Consider the following 22,346-nt stretch of genomic DNA (forward strand, 5'->3'; position numbering starts at 1 on the left):
ATTTTTTTCAGCACCACACCACACCTATTCCAAAATTGACCACATGGTTGGAAGTAAAGCTCTCCTCAGCAAATGTAAAAGAACAGAAATTATAACAAACTGTCTCTCAGACCACAGTGCAATCAAACTAGAACTCAGGATTAAGAAACTCACTCAAAACCGCTCAACTATATGGAAACTGAACAACCTGCTCCTGAATGACTACTGGGTACATAACAAAATGAAGGCAGAAATAAAGATGTTCTTTGAAACCAACGAGAACAAAGACACAACATGCCAGAATCTCTGGGACACATTCAAAGCAGTGTGTAGAGGGAAATTTATAGCACTAAATGCCCACAAGAGAAAGCAGGAAAGATCCAAAATGGACACCCTAACATCACAATTAAAAGAACTAGAAAAGCAAGAGCAAACACATTCAAAAGCTAGCAGAAGGCAAGAAATAACTAAAATCTGAGCAGAACTGAAGGAAATAGAGACACAAAAAACCCTTCAAAAAATCAATGAATCCAGGAGCTGGTTTTTTGAAAGGATCAACAAAATTGATAGACCGCTAGTAAGACTAATAAAGAAGAAAAGAGAGAAGAATCAAATAGATGCAATAAAAAATGATAAAGGGGATATCACCACCGATCCCACAGAAATACAAACTACCATCAGAGAATACTACAAACACCTCTACGCAAATAAACTAGGAAATCTAGAAGAAATGGATAAATTCCTCGACACATACACCCTCCCAAGACTAAACCAGGAAGAAGTTGAATCTCTGAATAGACCAATAACAGGCTCTGAAATTGTGGCAATAATCAATAGCTTACCAACCAAAAAGAGTCCAGGACCAGATGGATTCACAGCCGAATTCTACCAGAGGTACAAGGAGGAACTGGTACCATTCCTTCTGAAACTATTCCAATCAATAGAAAAAGAGGGAATCCTCCCTAACTCATTTTATGAGGCCAGCATCATCCTGATACCAAAGCTGGGCAGAGACACAACCAAAAAAGAGAATTTTAGACCAATATCCTTGATGAACATTGATGCAAAAATGTTCAATAAAATACTGGCAAACCAAATCCAGCAGCACATCAAAAAGCTTATCCACCATGATCAAGTGGGCTTCATCCCTGGGATGCAAGGCTGGTTCAATATACACAAATCAATAAATGTAATCCAGCATACAAAGAGAACCAAAGACAAAAACCACATGATTATCTCAATAGATGCAGAAAAGGCCTTTGACAAAATTCAACAACCCTTCATGCTAAAAACTCTCAATAAATTAGGTACTGATGGGACGTATCTCAAAATAATAAGAGCTATCTATGACAAACCCACAGCCAATATCATACTGAATGGGCAAAAACTGGAAGCATTCCCTTTGAAAACTGGCACAAGACAGGGATGCCCTCTCTCACCACTCCTGTTCAACATAGTGTTGGAAGTTCTGGCCAGGGCAATTAGGCAGGAGGAGGAAATAAAGGGTATTCAATTAGGAAAAGAGGAAGTCAAATTGTCCCTGTTTGCAGATGACATGATTGTATATCTAGAAAACCCCATTGTCTCAGCCCAAAATCTCCTTAAGCTGATAGGCAACTTCAGCAAAGTCTCAGGATACAAAATCAATGTACAAAAATCACAAGCATTCTTATACACCAATAACAGACAAACAGAGAGCCAAATCATGAGTGAACTCCCATTCACAATTGCTTCAAAGAGAATAAAACACCTAGGAATCCAACTTACAAGGGACGTGAAGGACCTCTTCAAGGAGAACTACAAACCACTGCTCAATGAAATAAAAGAGGATACAAACAAATGGAAGAACATTCCATGCTCATGGGTAGGAAGAATCAATATCGTGAAAATGGCCATACTGCCCAAGGTAATTTATAGATTCAATGCCATCCCCATCAAGCTACCAATGACTTTCATCACAGAATTGGAAAAAACTACTTTAAAGTTCATATGGAACCAAAAAAGAGCCCGCATCGCCAAGTCAATCCTAAGCCAAAAGAACAAAGCTGGAGGCATCACGCTACCTGACTTCAAACTATACTACAAGGCTACAGTAACAAAAACAGCATGGTACTGGTACCAAAACAGAGATATAGATCAATGGAACAGAACAGAGCCCTCAGAAATAATGCCACATATCTACAACTATCTGATCTTTGGCAAACCTGAGAAAAACAAGCAATGGGGAAGCATTCCCTATTTAATAAATGGTGCTGGGAAAACTGGCTAGCCATATGTAGAAAGCTGAAACTGGATCCCTTCCTTACACCTTATACAAAAATTAATTCAAGATGGATTAAAGACTTAAACGTTAGACCTAAAACCATAAAAACCCTAGAAGAAAACCTAGGCATTACCATTCAGGACACAGGCATGGGCAAGGACTTCATGTCTAAAACACCAAAAGCAATGGCAACAAAAGCCAAAATTGACAAATGGGATCTAATTAAACTCAAGAGCTTCTGCACAGCAAAGGAAACTACCATCAGAGTGAACAGGGAACCTACAAAACGGGAGAAAATTTTCGCAACCTACTCATCTGACAAAGGGCTAATATCCAGAATCTACAATGAACTCAAACAAATTTACAAGAAAAAAACAAACAACCCCATCAAAAAGTGGGCAAAGGACATGAACAGACGCTTCTCAAAAGAAGACATTTATGCAGCCAAAAAACACATGAAAAAATGCTCACCATCACTGGCCATCAGAGAAATGCAAATCAAAACCACAATGAGATACCATCTCACACCAGTTAGAATGGCAATCATTAAAAAGTCAGGAAACAACAGGTGCTGGAAAGGATGTGGAGAAATAGGAACACTTTTACACTGTTGGTGGGACTGTAAACTAGTTCAACCATTGTGGAAGTCAGTGTGGCGATTCCTCAGGGATCTAGAACTAGAAATACCATTTGAACCAGCCATCCCATTACTGGGTATATACCCAAAGGACTATAAGTCATGCTGCTATAAAGACACATGCACACATATGTTTATTGCGGCACTATTCACAATAGCAAAGACTTGGAACCAATCCAAATGTCCAACAACGATAGACTGGATTAAGAAAATGTGGCACATATACACCATGGAATACTATGCAGCCATAAAAAATGATGAGTTCATGTCCTTTGTAGGGACATGGATGAAATTGGGAATCATCATTCTCAGTAAACTATCGCAAGGACAAAAAACCAAACACTGCATATTCTCACTCATAGGTGGGAATTGAACAATGGGAACACATGGACACAGGAAGGGGAACATCACACTCTGGGGACTGTTGTGGGGTGGGGGGAGGAGGGAGGGATAGCATTAGGAGATATACCTAATGCTAAATGACGAGTTAATGGGTGCAGCACACCAGCATGGCACATGTATACATATGTAACTAACCTGCACATTGTGCACATGTACCCTAAAACTTAAAGTGTAATAATAATAAAATAAAAAAATAAAAAAGTAAATAGATAAATAAATAAAAAAATAAAAATACACAGTAAATTATCATTGACTTTAATCACCCTGTTATGTTATGACATGCTAGAGCCTATTCATTCTAACTACAGTTGTGCACCCATTAAGTATCCCCACTTCTGCGTGACTCTCTGCTACCCTTCCCAGACTCCGGTAACTATTATTCTACTCTCTGTCTCCATCAGTTTGTTTCAATTTTTAGCTCCAGTGTATGAGTGAGAACATGTGAAATTTGTCTTCCTGTGTCTGGCCTGGCTTTTTTCACTTAAGATAATGTTCTTCAGTGTCATCCACATTGTTGCAAATGAAAATGACAGGATTTCTTTCTCTCCTCTCTTTCTTTTCTTTTCTTTTCCTTTCTTTCTTTCTTTCTTTCTTTCTTTTTTCTTTCTTTCTTTCTTTCTTTCTTTCTTTTCTTTCTTTCTTTCTTTCTTTCTTTCTTTTCTTTCTTTCCTTTCTCTTTCTTTCCTTCCTTCCTTCCCTCCTTCCTTCCTTTCTTTCTTTCTCCCTTTCTCTCTCTCTCTCTCTCTCTCTCTCCTTTCTAAATAGAGACAGGGTCATCATAGCTCATTATAACCTCGAACTCCTGGGCTCAGGTGATCTTCCCATCTCAGCCACCTGAGTTGCTAGAATTACAGGCATGTGCCATCAGGTCTGGCTAATTTTTTATTTTTTTGTACAGATGGGACCTCAGTATGTTGCCCAGGCTGGTCCCGAACTCCTGGCCTCAAGTGACCCTCCTGCCTTGGCCTCCCAAAGTGCTGGGATTACAAGCATGAGCCACTGTGCCCAGTGCAGTTCAAAATATTTTTTAGCTTCCTTGTGATTTTGTCTTTTACTAAAGAGTTAGACTGTTAAATATTTTTTCAAATATTTGGGCCTTTTGTAGTTATTTTAATGTTGATTTTTAATTTAATTCTTTTGTGTTCAGATAACATACTCTTATGATTTCAGTCTTTTGATATTTGTTCAGACTTGTTTCATTGTCTAACATATGGTCCATCTTTATGAATGTTTCATGTACACTTGAAACATACGTGTTTCTGCGGTTGTTCTGGTGTTCTATAAATGAAATTTAGTGAGTGTAGTTGATAGTGCCATTCAGATATCGTACAGTTTTACTGATTTTATGCTTAGTGGTTTTAAGTGTTGGGGAAACTTGGTAGCCATTTAGAAGGAAACAACATTTGTAAATTTTAATTGGTGATAATAGTTTTCACACAAAGGTCAGTCTTAGGCTATGCCCTACCATGGCACATGATCTAGAAAAGAGGTCTCGTCTGTGGAGATGAAATCTTCATTCTGTGGAAGTGGTGGTCAAATCTTCAGAAGTATATTAGTAGAAACATAGAGGTAGACCCTGGGAGAAATGTGAATGTTGTGTGTGTCTTTGGCGTGTCACAGTTTTTGATGTGACAAAATATGGGTTCTAATTCTTCCAAGCCAGGAGAAAGTTTGAAAAGATATTCTGCAAGAGTTCTCCCCGTCACCCATACAAACCACAAGGGCGATAAACGAGTTTTTCTCTGTATGGCATATGAATACACAGACCACATTTTTTTTTTTTTTTTTGAGATGGAGTCTTGCTGTGTTACCCAGGCTGGAGTGCAGTGGGGCGATCTCAGCTCACTGCAAGCTCCGCCTCCCAGGTTCACGCCATTTTCCTGCCTCAGCCTCCCGAGTAGCTGGGACTACAGGCGCCTGCCACGACGCCCGGGTAATTTTTTGTATTTTTAGTAGAGATGGAGTTTCACCATGTTAGCCAGGATGGTCTTGATCTTCTGACCTCGTGAGCCGCCCGCCTCGGCCTCCCAAAGTGCTGGGATCACAGGCGTGAGCCACCGCGCCTGTCCTTTTTTTTTTTTTTTTTTTTTGAAATTGATTGGGAAAAAAAGGAAGGAATAGCCAGTATATGGAGCATGAAAACAGTAAAAACTTTGTTAACTTATAAAGTTGGGATACTTTAAGATAGCATGTTATACTTCTAGGTAGGATACCAGATAGCAGGATAAATTTCTAATGAATCAAATATTTAATGTAAAATACTATAAAAGAAAACATCGGAGAATTCCTTTATAACTTTGAAATGGGGAAAGCCTTTGTAACCATGACTCCAACTCCAGAAGCTATAACAATTGTAGATTTGACTATTTGACTATAAAAATGTATGCTAATAAACAAAAGCAAAAATCCCAACACACACAACAAAAGCATAACAAAGAAAAACAACATTAACAGGGAAAAAGAATTGTAAACTTATAACAGAAAAAGGGCTAGTCCTCTGATATTTAAAAAGCTTCTGGAAATCAAAAAGTAAAAGACCATCTACCCAATAGAAAAATGGGAAGAGAAGAAGGATAGTTCATAGAAAAGGAAATACAAATAGGCCTTAAGTTGTATAAAAGATGCTAAGCCTCATTCATGAAAAATTCCAATTAAAACTACATTGAGATATTATTCCTCATTTACTAGATTGACAAAAATCTGAATGACTATATATTCTCTTGGTAAAGTGTGGGAAAACAGATACTTTCATACCTTGTTCATCAGAGTATCGATTGGTATAATTTCTTGACCATAAAGTAGCTTGACCATATTGCAAATATATATACATATGTATTTTATGTATATATTATTTTTTATATATATGTATTTTATATATATGTATTATATATATGTATATTAGCCCCAGAGCTTCCTTTTCTAGAAATTTATCATACTTGCATACATGTAAAGTGACATATGCACACAATTTTTAAGTGTAGCGTTGTTTTTAATAGAAAAATATTGAAAACAATTTTAGTGTCTTTTGATAGAGTTTGTAATATACTGTGCAATGGCATAGTACATAACTATCATAAAGAATGATAAAGTACTTTATATACTGAAATGAAAAGACATCCAGGACTTATTTTGGGTAAAAAGACAAGGTGCAGACAGGAGGTATAGTATGCCACAATCTGTGTAACAAAAGATGGTGAAAACTAATATATATTTATATTTGCTGGTATCTGCATGAAGAAACTCTAGATAGGTACACATGAAACTAATAACTGAGTTTCTGTGGTCATGGGGGAGGGTAAAAGCTGGATAGTGGGTTATAGGAGTAGGATAGAGTTTTCTCACTTATAACTTTCTAGTTTTTTGAATTATTTAAATATTTTGCCTGTTTAAAAAAGAAGAAAAAGAAAATTGAATTAGGTTGGGCATTAGTGGAAGATGCCAGATAGATAAACAAACACTTTACTCTTTTTTTGTTTTTCTTTCTTTTTTTTTTAAGAATTTTTGTTTTAGGTTTAGGGGTACATGTGAAGGTTTGTTACATAGATAAACACGTGTCATGGGGGTTTGTTATTACATATTATTACATCACTCAGGTATTAAGCTCAGTACCAAATAGTTATCTTTTCTGTTCCTCTCCCTCCTTCCACACTTCCCCTCAAGTAGATGCCTGTCAGTGTCTGTTGTTTCCTTCTTTGTGTTCATAAGTTCTTACGATTTAGCTCCCACTTGTTTTTTTATTTTTTTGGAGATAGAGTCTCACTCTGTTGCCAGGCTGGAGTGTAGTGGCGCGATCTTGGATCACTGCAACCTCTGCCTCCCAGGTTTGAGCAATTCTTTCTCCTGCCTCAGTCTCCCGAGTGGCTGGGACTACAGGCACACGCTGCTATGCCCAGCTAGTTTTTTTTTTTTTGTATTTAGTAGAGATGGGGGTGGGGGTCTCACTATGTTGCTGGGTTCAAAACCCAGGCTGGTTTTGAACCCCTGAGCTCAGGCAATCAGCCCACCTTGGCCTCCCAAAGTGTTGGGATTACAAGCGTGAGCCACCGCGGCTAGCCAGCTCCCACTTGTAAATGAGAACATGCAGTATTTGGTTTTCTATTCCTATGTTAGTTTGCTAAGGATGATAGCCTCCAGCTCCTTCCATGTTCTGGCAAAAGACACGATCTTTTTTTTATGGCTGCATAATATTCCATGGTGTATATATACCACCATGGAATATTATGGAGTATTTTCTTTATCCAGTCTGTCATTGATTGGTATTTAGGTGATTCTATGTCTTTGCTATTGTGAACAGTGCTGCAATGAACACTTGTGTGCATGTGTCTTTATGGTAGAATGCTCTGGGTATGTACCCAGTAATGGAATTGCTGGGCCAAATGGTAGTTCTTTTAACTCTTTGAGGAATTGTCATACAGTTCCTCAATGGTTGAACTAATTTACACTACCACCAACAGTGTATAAGGGTTCCCTTTACTCCGCAACCTCGCCAGCATCTGTTATTTTTTTGACTTTTTAGTAATAGCCATTCTGACTGGCGTGAGATGGTATTTCATTGTGGTTTTCATTTGCATTTCTCTAATGATCAGTGGCATTGAGCTTTTGCCATAAGCTTGTTTGCCACATGTATGTCTTTTGAGAAGGGTCTGTTCATGTCCTTTGCCCACTTTTTAATGGGATTGCTTGTTTTTCTCTTGTAAAGTTGTTAAGTTCCTTATAGATACTGGGTATTAGACCTTTGTCACATGCATAGTTTGCAAATTCTTTCTCCCATTTTGTAGGTTGTTTGTTTACTCTGTTGATAGTTTCTTTTGCTGTGCAGAAGCTTTTAAGTTTAGTTAGATCCCATTTGTCAATTTTTGCTTTTGTTGCAATTGCTTTTGGTGTCTTCATCATGAAATCTTTGCCTGTTCCTAGATCCAGGATGGTATTGCCTAGGTTGTCTTTCAGAGTATTTTACAGCTTTGGGTTTTACATTTAAGTCTTTAATCTGTATTCAGTTGATTTTTGTATATGGTGTAAGGAAGAGGTCCAACTTCAATCTTCTGTATATGGCTAGTCAGTTATCCTAGCACTATGTATTGAATAGGGATTTTTTTTTCCCATTGCTTGTTTTTGTCAGCTTTGTCAATGATCAGATAGTCAAAGATATGTGGCCTTATTTTGGGCTTGTTATTCTGTTCCATTGGTTTGTGTGTCTGTTTTTGTACCAGTTCCATATTGTTTTGGTCACTATAGCCGTGTAGTATAGTTTGGAGTCGAATAACATGATGCCTCCAGCTTTGTTCTTTTTGCTTAGGATTGCCTTGGCTATTTGGGCTCTTTTTTGGTTCCATATAAATTTTAAATAATTTTTTCTAGTTTTGTGAGGAATGTCATTGGTAGTTTAACAGGTATAGCATTGAATTTGTAAATTGCTTTGGGCAGTTTAGCCATTTTAATGATATTGATTCTTCCTATTTATGATGATGGGATGTTTTTTCATTTGCTCGTGTCTTTGATTTCTTTGAGCAGTGTTTTGTCATTCTCACTGTAGAGATTTTTTACATCCCTGGTTAGCTGTATTCCTAGGTGTTTTATTTTTAATTTTTTTGGTGGCAACTGTGAATGGGATTGCCTTTCTTATTTGGCTCTCAGTTGGGTTGTTGTTGGTGCACAGGAATGCTAGTGAGTTTTGTACATTGATTTTGTATCCTGCAACTTTGCTGAAGTTGTTTATCAGCTGAAGGAGCTTTTGGGCCAAGATACGGGTTTTCTAGATATAGAATCATGTCGTCTGCAAACAGAGATAGTTTGACTCCCTCTCTTACTAGTTGGATGCCCTTTATTTTTTTTTTCTCTTGACTCATGGCTCTGGCTAGGACTTCCAGTACTATGTTGAATAGAAGTGGAGAGAGAGGGCATCCTTGTCTTGTACAGTTTTCAATGGGAATGCTTCCAGCTTTTGCCCATTCGGTATGATGTTGGCTGTGCATTTGTCATAGATGGCTCTTATTATTATTATTCTTATTTTTTGAGACAGAGTTTTGCTCTTGTTGCCCAGGCTGGAGTGCAACGGTGCGATCTTGGCTCACTGCAACCTCCACCTCCCAGGTTCAAGCAATTCTCCTGCTTCAGCCTCCCGAGTAGCTTGGATTACATGCGCCCACTGCCACATCCGGCTAATTTTTTGTATTTTCAGTAGAGACGGGGTTTCACCATGTTGGCCAGGGTGGTCTCAAACTCCCGACCTCAGATGATCTGCCCGCCATAACCTCCCAAAGTGCTCGGATTACAAGCGTGAGCCACCACGCCTGGCCATGGCTCTTAGTATTTTTGAGGTACATTCCTTCAATACCTAGGTTATTGAAAGTTTTTAACATGAAAGAATGTTCAGTTTTATCAAAAGCCTTTTCCACATCTGTTGAGAAGATTGTGTGGTTTTTGTCTTTAGTTCTGTTTATGTGATGAATCACATTTATTGGTTTTCACATGTTGAATCAACCTTGCATCCCAGGGGTGAAATCTACTTGATCATGGTAGATTAGCTTTTTGATGACACTTGGCATTTGAGTTACTAGAGTTCTTGTATTGGCTCTTTCTCATCTCTGCATGTGGGTATTTCTTTAACTGCAGTGCAGATTGAGTATAGTCAATAGACTTCTTTTCTGGGTGTTTTCACTTGGCTGAGGCTTTGTGTAGGGTCTTTATTTGAAGCTGACTTCTTGTCTCTGGTTTCAGTGGGGGTATATTAGTGAGATATTTTTGGTGTTGAAGCTTTGGGGGTATGATCCAGCAGATGACATTTAGGCTTATCAGTCCGTTGGTAGACTCTTGCTTGGTTGTGTGGCTTCTCTATGTTTCCTCACAGTTGCAGCTGTGTTCCCTGTCAGTGCTCTGAAAGTGTAGGTTCCTCTCTCCCTTGAGTGCTGGCTGTAGTTCACAACTTGTCACTCCTGGGCTGCCCACTGCAGCTCTGGGACAGTCTTAGTGTTTATTTTCCTTCTCCAGGTTAGAGGCAGCAGAGGAAAAGATCATAGTAGTGGTTGTGGCCAAGGATCATTTGCTTGACTCCTGAGGGCTCCACCCCAGAGAGATGCAGGTCAGCAACTGCTCAGTGCAGTCAGCCCAAGATGGAAGGTTTGTGCTGTCGGTCCAAGCCAGGGGTTTTCTGTCTGGTGACAAGCTATGCAGGGTATGGGGGACTTGTGGGAAATTGGTTGGCCTCTTCTCCTTAGGTTGACTGCAGCTCATTGGAGGTGTGGATAAGGCACTTGGGATCTTTGTTCCTTTGTTAGTCCGAAGGTGGCAAGGCATGTTCCACTGCAGAGGCACTGGCAAAGAGGCTTTCAGTTGCCCCCAGAGGCTCTGTCTATGGAGTTACTGAGTTGGTACTGGCTCGGTAGCTCTGGCAGGGGGTGGTTGGAGGCCCAGGGCTGGAGGACCTGCCCAGTGAGGAGATATGGGAATGAGTACCCATGTAACAGTCCGGGCACTTTTCTGTAGGGCTGCTGTGGTATGCTTGGGGCCCGGTCCTGTCCTAGTCACCTCAGATTTTCCAGAACCTGGAGGTGTTACCAGTGAAGGCTGTGAAACAGCAAAGCTGTTGGCAGCTTAAAGGCACCTGTAGGAAGTGGCTGGAGACCGTGGTTGCGAGGTCCCACCCAGTGAGCAGGAACAGGATTGGCACCCACTTAAAACAGTCTGGCCACATTTTAGTAGAGCAGCTGTGCTGTGTTCACTTCAGCCCCTTGTTGCCTCAGACACTCTGAAGCCCAAAGACTGGAATGGCTAAGTTGCCCAAACAACAAAGATGGTGGCCTGCCCCTCCCTCTAGAAGTGCCATCCCAGGGGGAATTCAGATCTGTGTCAGCTGGAAAGCTTTGTTGGGGTTGGCTGGAGGCCCTGGTTGGGAGGTCCTGCCCAGTGAAAAAGAATGGGATCAGGTACCTGCTTAATTAATTAATTAATTAATTAATTAAATTAAGCAGCAGTCTGGCCATGTTTTGATAGAGCGGCTGTGCTGTGCTGTGGGAATCCCTTCTGTCTTGGGTGGACTCAGACTCTCCAAAGCCTGAAGGCTAGAATGGCTAAGGTGCCTGAATAGCAAAGATGGCAGCCCGCTCCTCCTCCCAGGAGTGCCTTCTTAGGGAGGTGCAATGCCACTATTGGTAGCTGGCTAGAATGCCAAGTAAGTGGGTCTTAACTTGTGAGGTGCTGTGGAAATGGGGCCTGTGGGCTGTTGCTGTTCAGCCCCATAGATTCAGCCTGTTTTCTAGGGGTATGTACAGGAGTCTAACATCCTACTTTGCCATAGCTGCAGCTACTTTTGCTGGAAAGCCCTAGTATCTAAGCCTCCAGGGTCTCCATGCATGCCTGAGTGGCTGCTCTGCTGAGACTCTACATAGCTCTGTCTGTCAGACTGAAGACTGAGGGTCCTGGTGGAATGGGTTCACAAGATCTGACCTGAGGGTTGCAAAGATCTGTGGGAGAAGCATGAGTTCCCCGGGTTGCTCTTTGACTCACAACTTGACTAGATTGGGGAGAAACCCCTGGCTCTGTGTTGTTCCCAGGTGGCCATTGTCCTGCCTTGTTTTTCTTTGTTCTCTGTAGGTCAGGTTGTTTCCTTGATTAATTCCAATGTGAGTACCTGGATGTTTCATTCGAAGATGTTGTATTTACTTGCTCCTTCTGTTTCTTTCTTAGAGCCAGGCACACTAACTGCTTCTAGTCAGCCATCTTGGCCACTTCACATCCCCACCCTTTTCCTTTCTCTTTGTATATTTTTAGTTCAGGAAGTGGCAGAATACTGAGATAAATAGTGAGAAATGAGCAAAAATTAGAACAGTTCATAAAAACGGGCCAAATTATCCAAAGGTTTGTCCAGGCTAAGTATTGCAAAACCTGAGATTTGCTGAATTGTGGATTTGTTTCCCTAAGGAATAGAAAAATTGAGTTCGTGTTGGTAGATGAAAGACAAGGAATATCAATATGAATTATTTATTAGGTATGTGTGCCTCTTGCTACTATGTATGCCATTACTGTTCAGGGGTCTGTGGAGTAGGATGTTTCATTTTCCAGAATATAAATTAAATGACAGTTTTGCATTTCTATTTGATGTGTGATTTGTGATGAAAACCTTTCTGTGCCAAAGGAGAGTTTTCTTTTGATGGATATATGAAAGGCATTTTAATTATTTAAAATGTGGAAATGGCTTTTGCTCTTTTTAGTACATATAAAAAGTTTAAATTCTATAAAAATGAATATAATGGGAGTTGAATCTCCTTCTTCCCACAGATTCTTAGGCCCTTGTATGGAGTTAAATGGGCATTAAATAGTTGAACTCTCCTTCTTACCTATTTTTCAATTTAAAACTCCTTAGAGAGAGGTCATGTAGTCATGTTCAAATTTATTAGGGTTCAATATTTATAAAACTTTAGGATAAATTTTACCTCAGTCTCCAAATTTTTGGGGATTTAAAAAATATGTTGGTTATTGATTTCTCACTTAAATTTATTATAATAACATACTTCATAGGATTACAGTCTTTTTACATTTATTAAGACTTGTTTTTATAGCCCAGCATGTAGTCTAACTTGGTGAATATTCCATGTGCATTTGAAAAGAATTTCTAATTTTCAGTTATTGAATGTAATATTCTATAAATGTCAATTAGGTCAATTAGGCAGATAATGTTAAATGATCAGTATCCTTACTGATATTTTTAAGGTCTCCTTTTCCTTTCAATTACTGAGAGGTGATAAAATCCTCAACTGATAATGCGGATTTATCTTTTTCTTACTTTACCTTTGACAATTTTTGCTTTGTGTACCTTAAAGCTCCATTAGGTGCATACAGATTTTAAAATATTATGTATTCATGATGAATTTATTCTTATATTATTATGACACGTTGATCCTCTTTATCTCTGGTAGTATTCCTTGATTTGAAGTCTGTTTTGTCTGTGATAGTAATATAGCCATATGAAGTTTTTTATTTGGTGATTTCCTTTCAAACTATCTGAGTCTTTATGTTTAAAGGGAGTCTCTTCCAAAACACATGAATTTGTATCTTGCTTTTTAAAAATCCAGTTTGATAATCTCTTTTAATTGGAGTGTTTAATCCATTTACATTTAGTGTAATTATTGATATGGTTGTTTTCTGGCTTTTGTTGTTTCTGGTGAGAAGTCAGCCAACATTCTCATTGTTTCCCTGTGAGGAATATGTCTTTTTCTCTGTCTATTTTTCAGGCTTTCTTTTTACATTTGATTTTCAGCAATTTGAGTAAGATGTGCCTATGTATGGTGTTTGGGTATTTATTTTGCTTGGGTTCATTGAGCTTTTCGAGTCTGTATGTTACTGGTTTTGATCAAATGTAACAAATGTTTTGGGTTAATATTTTGCCAAGTGTTTTTTTTTGCCCTTCTCTCTTTTCTTCTAGGACTTCAATTTTACCTGTTATTGTTGTTTTGTTCATTTTTTTTTTCTCCTAAATTTTTCCCCTTTGAGCTTTAGTTTGGGTGATTTCTCTTGACCCTTAGTCTTAGTCTAGTGAGGTCTTAAGTCTTTTGAGTGTTAGTCTAGTGAGGTGGCTGTAAAACAAAATACAGGTTTTAAACAACAAAAATTTATTTCTCAGTTCTGGTGGCTGGGAAATCCAAGAGCAAGGTGCTGGAAGATTTGGTGTCATAGATGGTGCCTTCTTGTGGTGTTCTCACATGGTGGATGGGCAAGGCAGCTCTCTAGGGCCTCTTTTATAAGCGCACTAATGCCATTAATTTTATCATCTTCCAAAGGCTCTCTACCTCAAATATCATCCCACTGGGGATTAGGTTTCAACATATGAATTTTGAGGTAACACAGACATTTAATCTATTGCACCTATCTTCATGTTCACCAGTCCTACTTTTGTTGCTCTTTTCTGCCTTGTTTTCGTTTATATTTTGTCTGGAATTTATATTAGTAATCAGTAGGGGAGTCAGCCTGATATGATGTAATTCATCATTACTGGAAGCTGGTGGCTTTTTATTTCAAATAAAAGAAGATATAGGAATAAAAATATGGGAATACACTATGTTAAGAAAGCCCTCTCTGTTTTTCCTTTTTTTTGGCCTATTCATCATTTGTTTCATAAAAGTGAAACAGGCTGGGCATGGTGGCTCACGCCTGTAATCCCAGCACTTTGGGAGGCTGAGGTGGGTGGATCACGAGGTCAGGAGATCGAGACCATCCTGGCTAACACAGTGAAACCCCGCCTCTACTAAAAATACAAAAAATTAGCCGGGCATGGTGGCGGGCACCTGTAGTCCCAGCTACTCAGGAGGCTGAGGCAGGAGAATGGTGTGAACCCGGGAGGTGGAGCTTGCAGTGAGCAGAGATTGTGCCACTGCACTCCAGCCTGGGCGACAGAGGGAGACTCTGTCTCAAAAAAAAAAAAATTAATAAATAAATAAAAAAGTGAAACTGTGTCCTATTGATTAAAAATTATATTCATATTCCTTTTTCCATGAAATTACCCTCAGATAAGCAGAACTTTGTATGTATTTGCCATTAATTGTTTCAGAATTAGAAAATATTTCTACCTAAAGACACTGGAAATTAAAATGTGTACATTTGTAGGCAGCACTATCTGTTTTGTTTTTAACAGACACTTAACATGTGCCAGGTCCTGGTCTAAGCATTTTACATATATTAACTCATTTAATTCTCACATCAACCCAATGAGGGAGGTATGATGATTGGCCCTATTTTCTGGATGAGGAAACTGAAGCACAGAGAGATTAGACCAGGAAGTAGTGGAGCCAGAATTTGAACCACGGCATTCTGGCATTGTTAGAGTCTGCATTCTTAACTACTTTGCTCTGCTACCTCTCTCAATTTCTGCTGCGTGTAATAATTATGCTCTGGGTATGTTTATACTTGTGAATTTCTCAAGTTCTTCAATAGTATCTACCCTATTGGATTATATACCACTTCAAGAACAGGAATCACATACTCTCTACTATGTCAGATACCCAGAAAAGGCTAAAACACAACTTTTCTTAGAAATCTTGCTTATAAATCCTGGGCAGTATTAATCATTTTTTTTCTTCTGTACTAACAGCTCAGCATTTGCCTTTCTAATGAATGACTATTTTTTTTCTGCCTTATACTGCGGCTAGTAGTTTATAGGCTTGGCCCTCCCATTAGGTTGTGAGGTCATTGTGGGTAGAGACCATGCCTTCATCATGGAATGTTATTCCAGAACTGTGATGGTAAAAATATGCTCCTTTTTGCCAGACAAAGAATCTTTGCATATCCATATATTTATCTTTTTTACAATGGGAATACTTTATATTTGTGTTTTACTTTCAGCTTTCCAAAGTCCTTTCATATCTACCATCTATTTATCTTTATGGAAAAAATGTTATGAGCTTTCATTTATTACTTCAGTAAATATTTCTTGAGCACCTATTATGTGCCAATTCTATTCTAGTTGTTGAGGATATAGCAGTGAACAAAACAAAGTCTGTCCTTTCATGTAGATTACACTCTTGTGAGAAGGTAAAGATAATAAACCAAAATAAATAATGTGCTAGGTAGTGATAAGAACTTCGAAGAAAAATAATATGGGGTAAAGAGATAGAATATGGTAGAGAGTACTACTCTAGGTGGTATGATCTGGAAGGATCTATAAGTAAGTAATATTTGAGTAGAGACCTGAATGAAGTTAAGGAGCAAACTGAAAATATATGGAGTTTAGAAGAGTTCCAGACAGAGGAATTAGCAAAGACAAAGGCCCTTAAGTTGAGGAAAACATCAAGGAGGCCATATTGGAAATGGGAGAGAAATGAGATGGAAAGGTAGTTGTGGTGGTAGCATGTGTGAGAGGTAGATTATGAAGGGCCTTATAACATATGCTAAGGACTTCGGATTTCATTCTAAGTTTGATGGAAATCATTGGAACATTTTCTACCCCAATGAGGAGTGACATCTGAATTATGTTTAAAAAGTTTAATCTGAATGCTGTGTAGGGAATAGCTTATATGGGGAGCAAGAGTAGAATCAGAGAGACCAATTATGAGGCTGTTGAAAGAATCCAGGCTAGAGAGTTGGCTACTTAAACAAGAGTGGTAGTAGTGAAAGTGGTAAGAAGTGTTTAGATTCTGGATATCTTTGAAGTTAGAACCAAGAGCCAAGCAAACTTGCTGAGGAATTTTTATAGCGCATGAAAAAAGAGGAGTTGGAATTATTCCCACATTTTTGGTCTGAGCAATATAGTGAATGTTATTACCATTTACTGAAATGGAAAACGTTGGCAGAAGGAACAGGTTGAAACAGGGCATATATCACTGCCTTTATTTTATATGTGAGGAAACTGAGACATAAATAAAGACTTTTGATAAGCTTTGGGGGTAGAATTCTGGTTGCCTTACTGCTAGCCTCAAATTTCTTCTAAATAAATGTTTCAATTTTTTTTGTTATCGGTTTTATCTATGGGATGATAACTTGTGTTCACTTTAAAATTCTTTCAGAAGAAAACTTGCCTGAGCAGGGATATTTCAAGAGTCTTTGAAGTTTTATATATTTTCTGGGATGGTAATGGTCAAAGAGCCTAGCACCTTGTAGGTATTGAGTAATTTCTAGATTACATTAAAGGAAGATTCAATCTCATCTTCAACCTTGATATTCTCATAAGGGAAATTATCTGTGTTGTAGTTCAGATCAATTGCATGGATGGAAAATTGCAGTTTGTCTTTCAGAAAGTAGTGGTTAAGACTAGAAATAATAAGATCTGGGTTTGGACCCTGTGTCTACCCCTTACTATCTGTGTAACTTTCAGCACATCACTCTTTCTCAGCTTTAGTTTTTCCATCTGTGAAATGGAATAATGTCTACTTTTCTCACATAATTAATGTAAAGATGAAATGAGATTATGTATACTTAATAGAACTAGCACACAACTGGCAGATCAAACATACAATAAAGGTTTACAGGGTCTGAATCTCAATAAAGCCACTATGAGATGTTCACAAAAAATCTGTAGTAGAGAGAGTTTGTGGAAAAATTGTGTACTTAAAACACATATTCCTTTTTCCAAATTATTATGTGTATTAACAGACATGATATAAAGAATATAAAACTAAAGATAAGTGTTTATGTTTACTTTATAGGTATTGGTTTGCCTTGAAAAGGGGTTACCATGCAGCTTTTAAATATGACAGCAATACTAGTAACTTCATGGAAGAACAAATTGATCTACATAAAGAAGTTATAGATAGAGTGACTGATTTGAGCATGCTCAGACTATTTGAGACCTACCTGGAAGGCTGCCCACAACTTATTCTTCAACTCTACATTCTTCTGGAGCATGGACAAGCGAATTTCAGTCAGTGTAAGTTTTTCTTAACTCCTTGTGTTAAATGGATGCCACTGAGACCTTATGTCAACTATATAAATCTTTGGCTGACTTTAGAAATTTTTAATACTTTAAAAATTATTTATTCTTTTGAAAAGGAAGTACAGTAACATGGTTAAAATATCAAAAAGTATATAGATATATACTGTATTCATCTGCCCAGAAAGAAAACTGCTATTGTTAGTTATTTGATGATTCCTTCAGAGAAGTTTTTAAAAGCGTATGTCCTTTTTTTTTCTTTTTTCTTTAACACAAATGGTAACATGAAATAAAAACTGTCTTTGTTTTTTGTGCCTCATAGTATATCTTAGAGATCTGTTCATATTAGTACGGAAAAATTTCCCACATTCATTTTTATTATCTGCATAGTATTGCAAATTATGAATGTACCATAATTTATTTAACAAGTTCCCTATTTATGTTAATTTAGGTTGTTTCTTATATTTAACCATTGAAAAAATGCTGCAACGAATAATCTTATGCATAAATCACTTGCATGTAAAAAGTATATTCATTGTCTAAACTCCCAGAAGTGGAATTACTGGGTAAAAGTGTAAATGCTAAAAAACTAATGAATGTTTTGCAAGTTGGCCAATGTGTTTGCTGTTTTACAGTAGATTTGTTCGTTAAGGTAAAAATGTTCATTTTTTAAAGAAAAGTTTATTTCCATCTTCCTTTTTGAAAAATCCTTTTATAGGTAATTAACTTGAGATGTTAAAAAATGATTTATTTGCTGAATAATAGTCCCAAATTGCATTAATGACTAGGGTTCCATTTAGTTTCGGATTTATTTCAGGGGGTAAGATTGTTATCTTCCCTGGAGTTCTTGCTGTCCTAGACTCACATGTGATATCAGTTAAACAGTGTCTCTGTTCCCATTTTCCTGTAAACCTCTAGAACACGGTCCCTTCTAATATTTTACCTTTACTTTGATTGTTAGTAAGACACAAAATGATTGTGTGTATGAGATCTCTATTGTGTATGAGATCTCTTTTTTGTGATGCAAATAATTCATGGATTGGGTTCTATATGATACAGAACCCTTAACAGTTCTGTATTACATAGTTCTGAAGCTAGAGGTACAAAATTTAGATCTTACAGCCTGTGTTATGGGAGATCTCATGATGATTCCAAGGGATACATAGCATCTGGACTACCTATGAGATCCAGTGATAGCTATCTTTATATTCAATCTTCATCTATATAGTTTCTTCTTGAAGTAGGAAATTGAGGTAAGTTATTTAAAAATAGCATAAAATGAGATATAATTCAATTGTCTAACAATAGAGGAATTGGTAAATAAATAATTGTAGGTTGTTAGTATGGAACATTATGTAGCCACTAGAGTGTTTACAAAGAACTTTTAATGGCACAAGAAAGCAATTGTAACGTAGAATGTAGGGAAAACACAGTTTATAGAATTTTCTGTCAGCACATTTTTAAGGTTACAAAGAGATTATTATATAGAAAAATATCTGGAAGAAAATATGCAAAATGTTAAGTGTGTCTGCCTCTGGGTGGAGGAATTATGAATGATTGTTTTCATTTAAAAAATATTTTTCTGGATTTCCAAATTTTCTATAGTAACTATGTACAAAATTATGTTATACGAGTTCTGAAATTAAATCAGTAACAAAAAACCTACCAACCAGAAAAAAACCTTAGACCAGATGGATTCATAGCTGAATACTATCAGATGTATAAAAAAGAGCTGGTATCAATTCTACTGAAACTATTCCAAAAAATTGAGGCAGGAATCTTCCCTAACTTATTCTCTGAGGTCAGCATCATTTTGATGCCAAAACCTGGCAGTGACACAAGAAAAAAGAAAACTCCAGGCCAATATCCTTCATGAACATAGACACAAAAATCCTCAACGAAATACTATCAAATGAAATCCAGCAGCACATCAAAAGGCTGATCTAACGTGATCAAGTAGGCTTTATTCCTAGGATGCAAGGTTTATTCAACATACATAAATCAATAAATGTGATTCATAAATACAACTAAAAATAAAAACCACATGATCATCTCAACAGACACAGAAAAGGCTTTTGATAAAATTCAACATCTCTTTATGTTACAAACCCTCAACAAACTAGGCATCAAAGGATGCCCGGGAATATACCTAAAATAATGGAGCTATTTATGACAAACCCACAGTCAACATCATACTGAGAATGGGCAAAAGCTGGAAGCATTCCTTTTGAGAACTGGAACAAGACAGGATGCCCATTCTCACCACTCCTGCTCCACATAGTGCTAGAAGTACTAGCCAGAGCAATTGGGCAAGTGAAAGAAATAAAAGGCATTCGAATAGGAAGAGATGAAGTAAAACTCTCCCTGTTTGCAAACAATATGATTCTATACCTAGAACACCTCCGTGGTCTCTACCCAAAGGCTCCTAGAACTGATAAATAACTTCAGTAAAATTGGTATACAAGATCGATGTACAAAAAGGTAGCATTTTTATACACCAGCCATGTCCAAGCTGAGAGCCAAATCAAGAATGCAATCCCATTTACAACAGCCACAAAAAAGAATAAAATAGCAAGGAATATAGCCAGCCAGGGAGGTGAAAGATCTGTACAATGAGAATTACAAAACACTGTTAAAAGAAATCAGTGGTGACACAAACAAATGGAAAAACATTCGATGCTCATGGACAGGAAGAATCACTATTGTTAAAATGGCCATGCTGTCCAAAGCAATGTACGGATTCAGTGCTGTTCCTATCAAATTATCATTTTATACAGAATGAAAAAAAGATTCTCAAATTCATATGAAACCAAAAGACCCCAAATAGCCAAAGCAATCCTAAGCAAGAAGAAAAAAGCTGGAGGCATCACACTACCTGACTTCAAACTATACTACATGGCTACAGTAACCAGAACAGCATGATAGTGGTATAAAAACAGACACGTAGACCAATGGAACAGGTTAGAAAGCTCAGAAATAAAGCCTCATACCTACAACCATCTGATCTTCAACAGAGTCGACAATAACAAGCAACAGGGAAAGGACTGTCTGTTCAATAAATGGTACTGGGATAACAGGCTAGCCATGTTTAGAAGATTGAAACTGGATGCCTTCCTTTTACCATATACAAAAATCAACTCAAGATGGATTAAAGACTTAAACATAAAATGTAAAATTATAAAAACTCTAGAAGAAAATCTAGGAAATACCATTCTGGACATAGGCCTTGGCAAAGATCTCATGACAAAGACTACAAAAATGATTGCAGGCTGGGCGCAGTGGCTCACGCCTGTAATCACAGCACTTTGGGAGGCTAAGGCGGGTAGATCACCTGAGGTCAGGAGTTCGAGATCAGCCTGGCCAACATGGTGAAACCCCATCTCTAGTAAACATACAGAACAATTAGCTGGGCATGGTGGCATGTACCTGTAACCCTAGCTACTCAGGAGGCTGAGGCAGGAGAATCGCTTGAACCCAGAAAGGCGGAGGTTGCAGTGAGCCAAGATCGCACCACTGTACTCCAACCTGGGTGACAGAGCGAGACTCCATCTCAAACAACAACAACAACAAAAACAAACAAAGAAAAAACAAAAGCAATTGCAATAAAAAAAAGTTGGCAGGTGTGACTTAATTAAATAGCTTCTGCACAGCAAAAGAAACTATCAGCAGAGTAAACAAACAACCTACAGAATGGGAGAAAATATTTGCAAACTATGCATCCAGCAGAGGTCAAAATCTAGAATCTATAAGGAACTTAAACAAATCAAGCAAAGAACAAACAACACCGTTAAAAAATGGACAAAGGACATGAACAGACATTTCTCAGAAGAAGACATACTTGCAGACAACAAGCATATGAAAAGTTCTATTTTCACTAATAATTAGAGAAATGCAAATCAAAACCACAATGAGATACCCTTGCACATCAATCAGAGTGACTGTTACTAAAACGTCAAAAAGTAGCAGATGCAGAGAAAGGGGGACTGTTATACAAACTGTTGGTGGGAATGTAAATTAGTTCAGCCATTGTGGAAAGCAGTTTAGAGATTTCTTAAAGAGCTTAAAACAGAATTACCATTCAACACAGCAATCCCATTATTGGGTATATATGCAAAGGAATATAATTATTATACCATGAAGACACATGCATGCAGATGTTAATTGCAGCACTTTTCACAATAGCAAAGATGTGGAATCAACCTAGATGTCAATCAATTGTGAATTGGATAAAGAAAATGTGGTACATATATACCATGGAATACCACACAGCCATAAAAAAGAATGAAATCGTGTCCTTTGCAGCAACACAGATGCAGATGGAGGCCATTCTCCTAAGTGAATTAATGCAGGAACAGAAAACCAAATACCACAATGTTCTCACTTATAAGAGGGAGTTAAACATTGAGTACACATAAACACAAAGAGGGGAACAATAGACACCAGGGCTTACTTGAGGATGCAGGGTGGGAAGAGGGTGAGGATCAAAAAACTATGTATTGGGTACTAGGCTCACTACCTGGGTGAGGAAATTATTTGTATACCTAACCCCAGTGATAGACAATTTACCCATGTAAAAAACCTGCACACATACCCCTTGAAACTTAAAAGTTGGAAGAAAAAAGTCAGGTTGTATATAGTAGTACTTCAGAAGACGGAACATACTGTTTTATTTCTGCTCCTTCTGAAATCGTGCTTTTATTTCTGTTCCTTCT

At 37.8% G+C, this 22,346-nt stretch overlaps 1 protein-coding gene across 5 annotated transcripts in view; it reads left to right on the forward strand.

The window, feature by feature from the left end:
* XKR9 (XK related 9) overlaps window positions 1–22,346 on the forward strand; it is a 125,950-nt gene that overhangs the window by 82,957 nt on the left and 20,647 nt on the right. For all 5 annotated transcript variants that reach the window (XM_063668875.1, XM_054498142.2, XM_063668876.1 and 2 more), the window contains one exon: window positions 17,411–17,631. In XM_063668875.1, coding sequence (XP_063524945.1) covers window positions 17,411–17,631 — 221 coding nt within the window. The remainder of the gene's footprint in view (window positions 1–17,410; window positions 17,632–22,346) is intronic.

Source organism: Pongo pygmaeus, chromosome 7 (genome assembly GCF_028885625.2).
Source record: "Pongo pygmaeus isolate AG05252 chromosome 7, NHGRI_mPonPyg2-v2.0_pri, whole genome shotgun sequence".
NCBI lineage: Eukaryota > Metazoa > Chordata > Mammalia > Primates > Hominidae > Pongo > Pongo pygmaeus.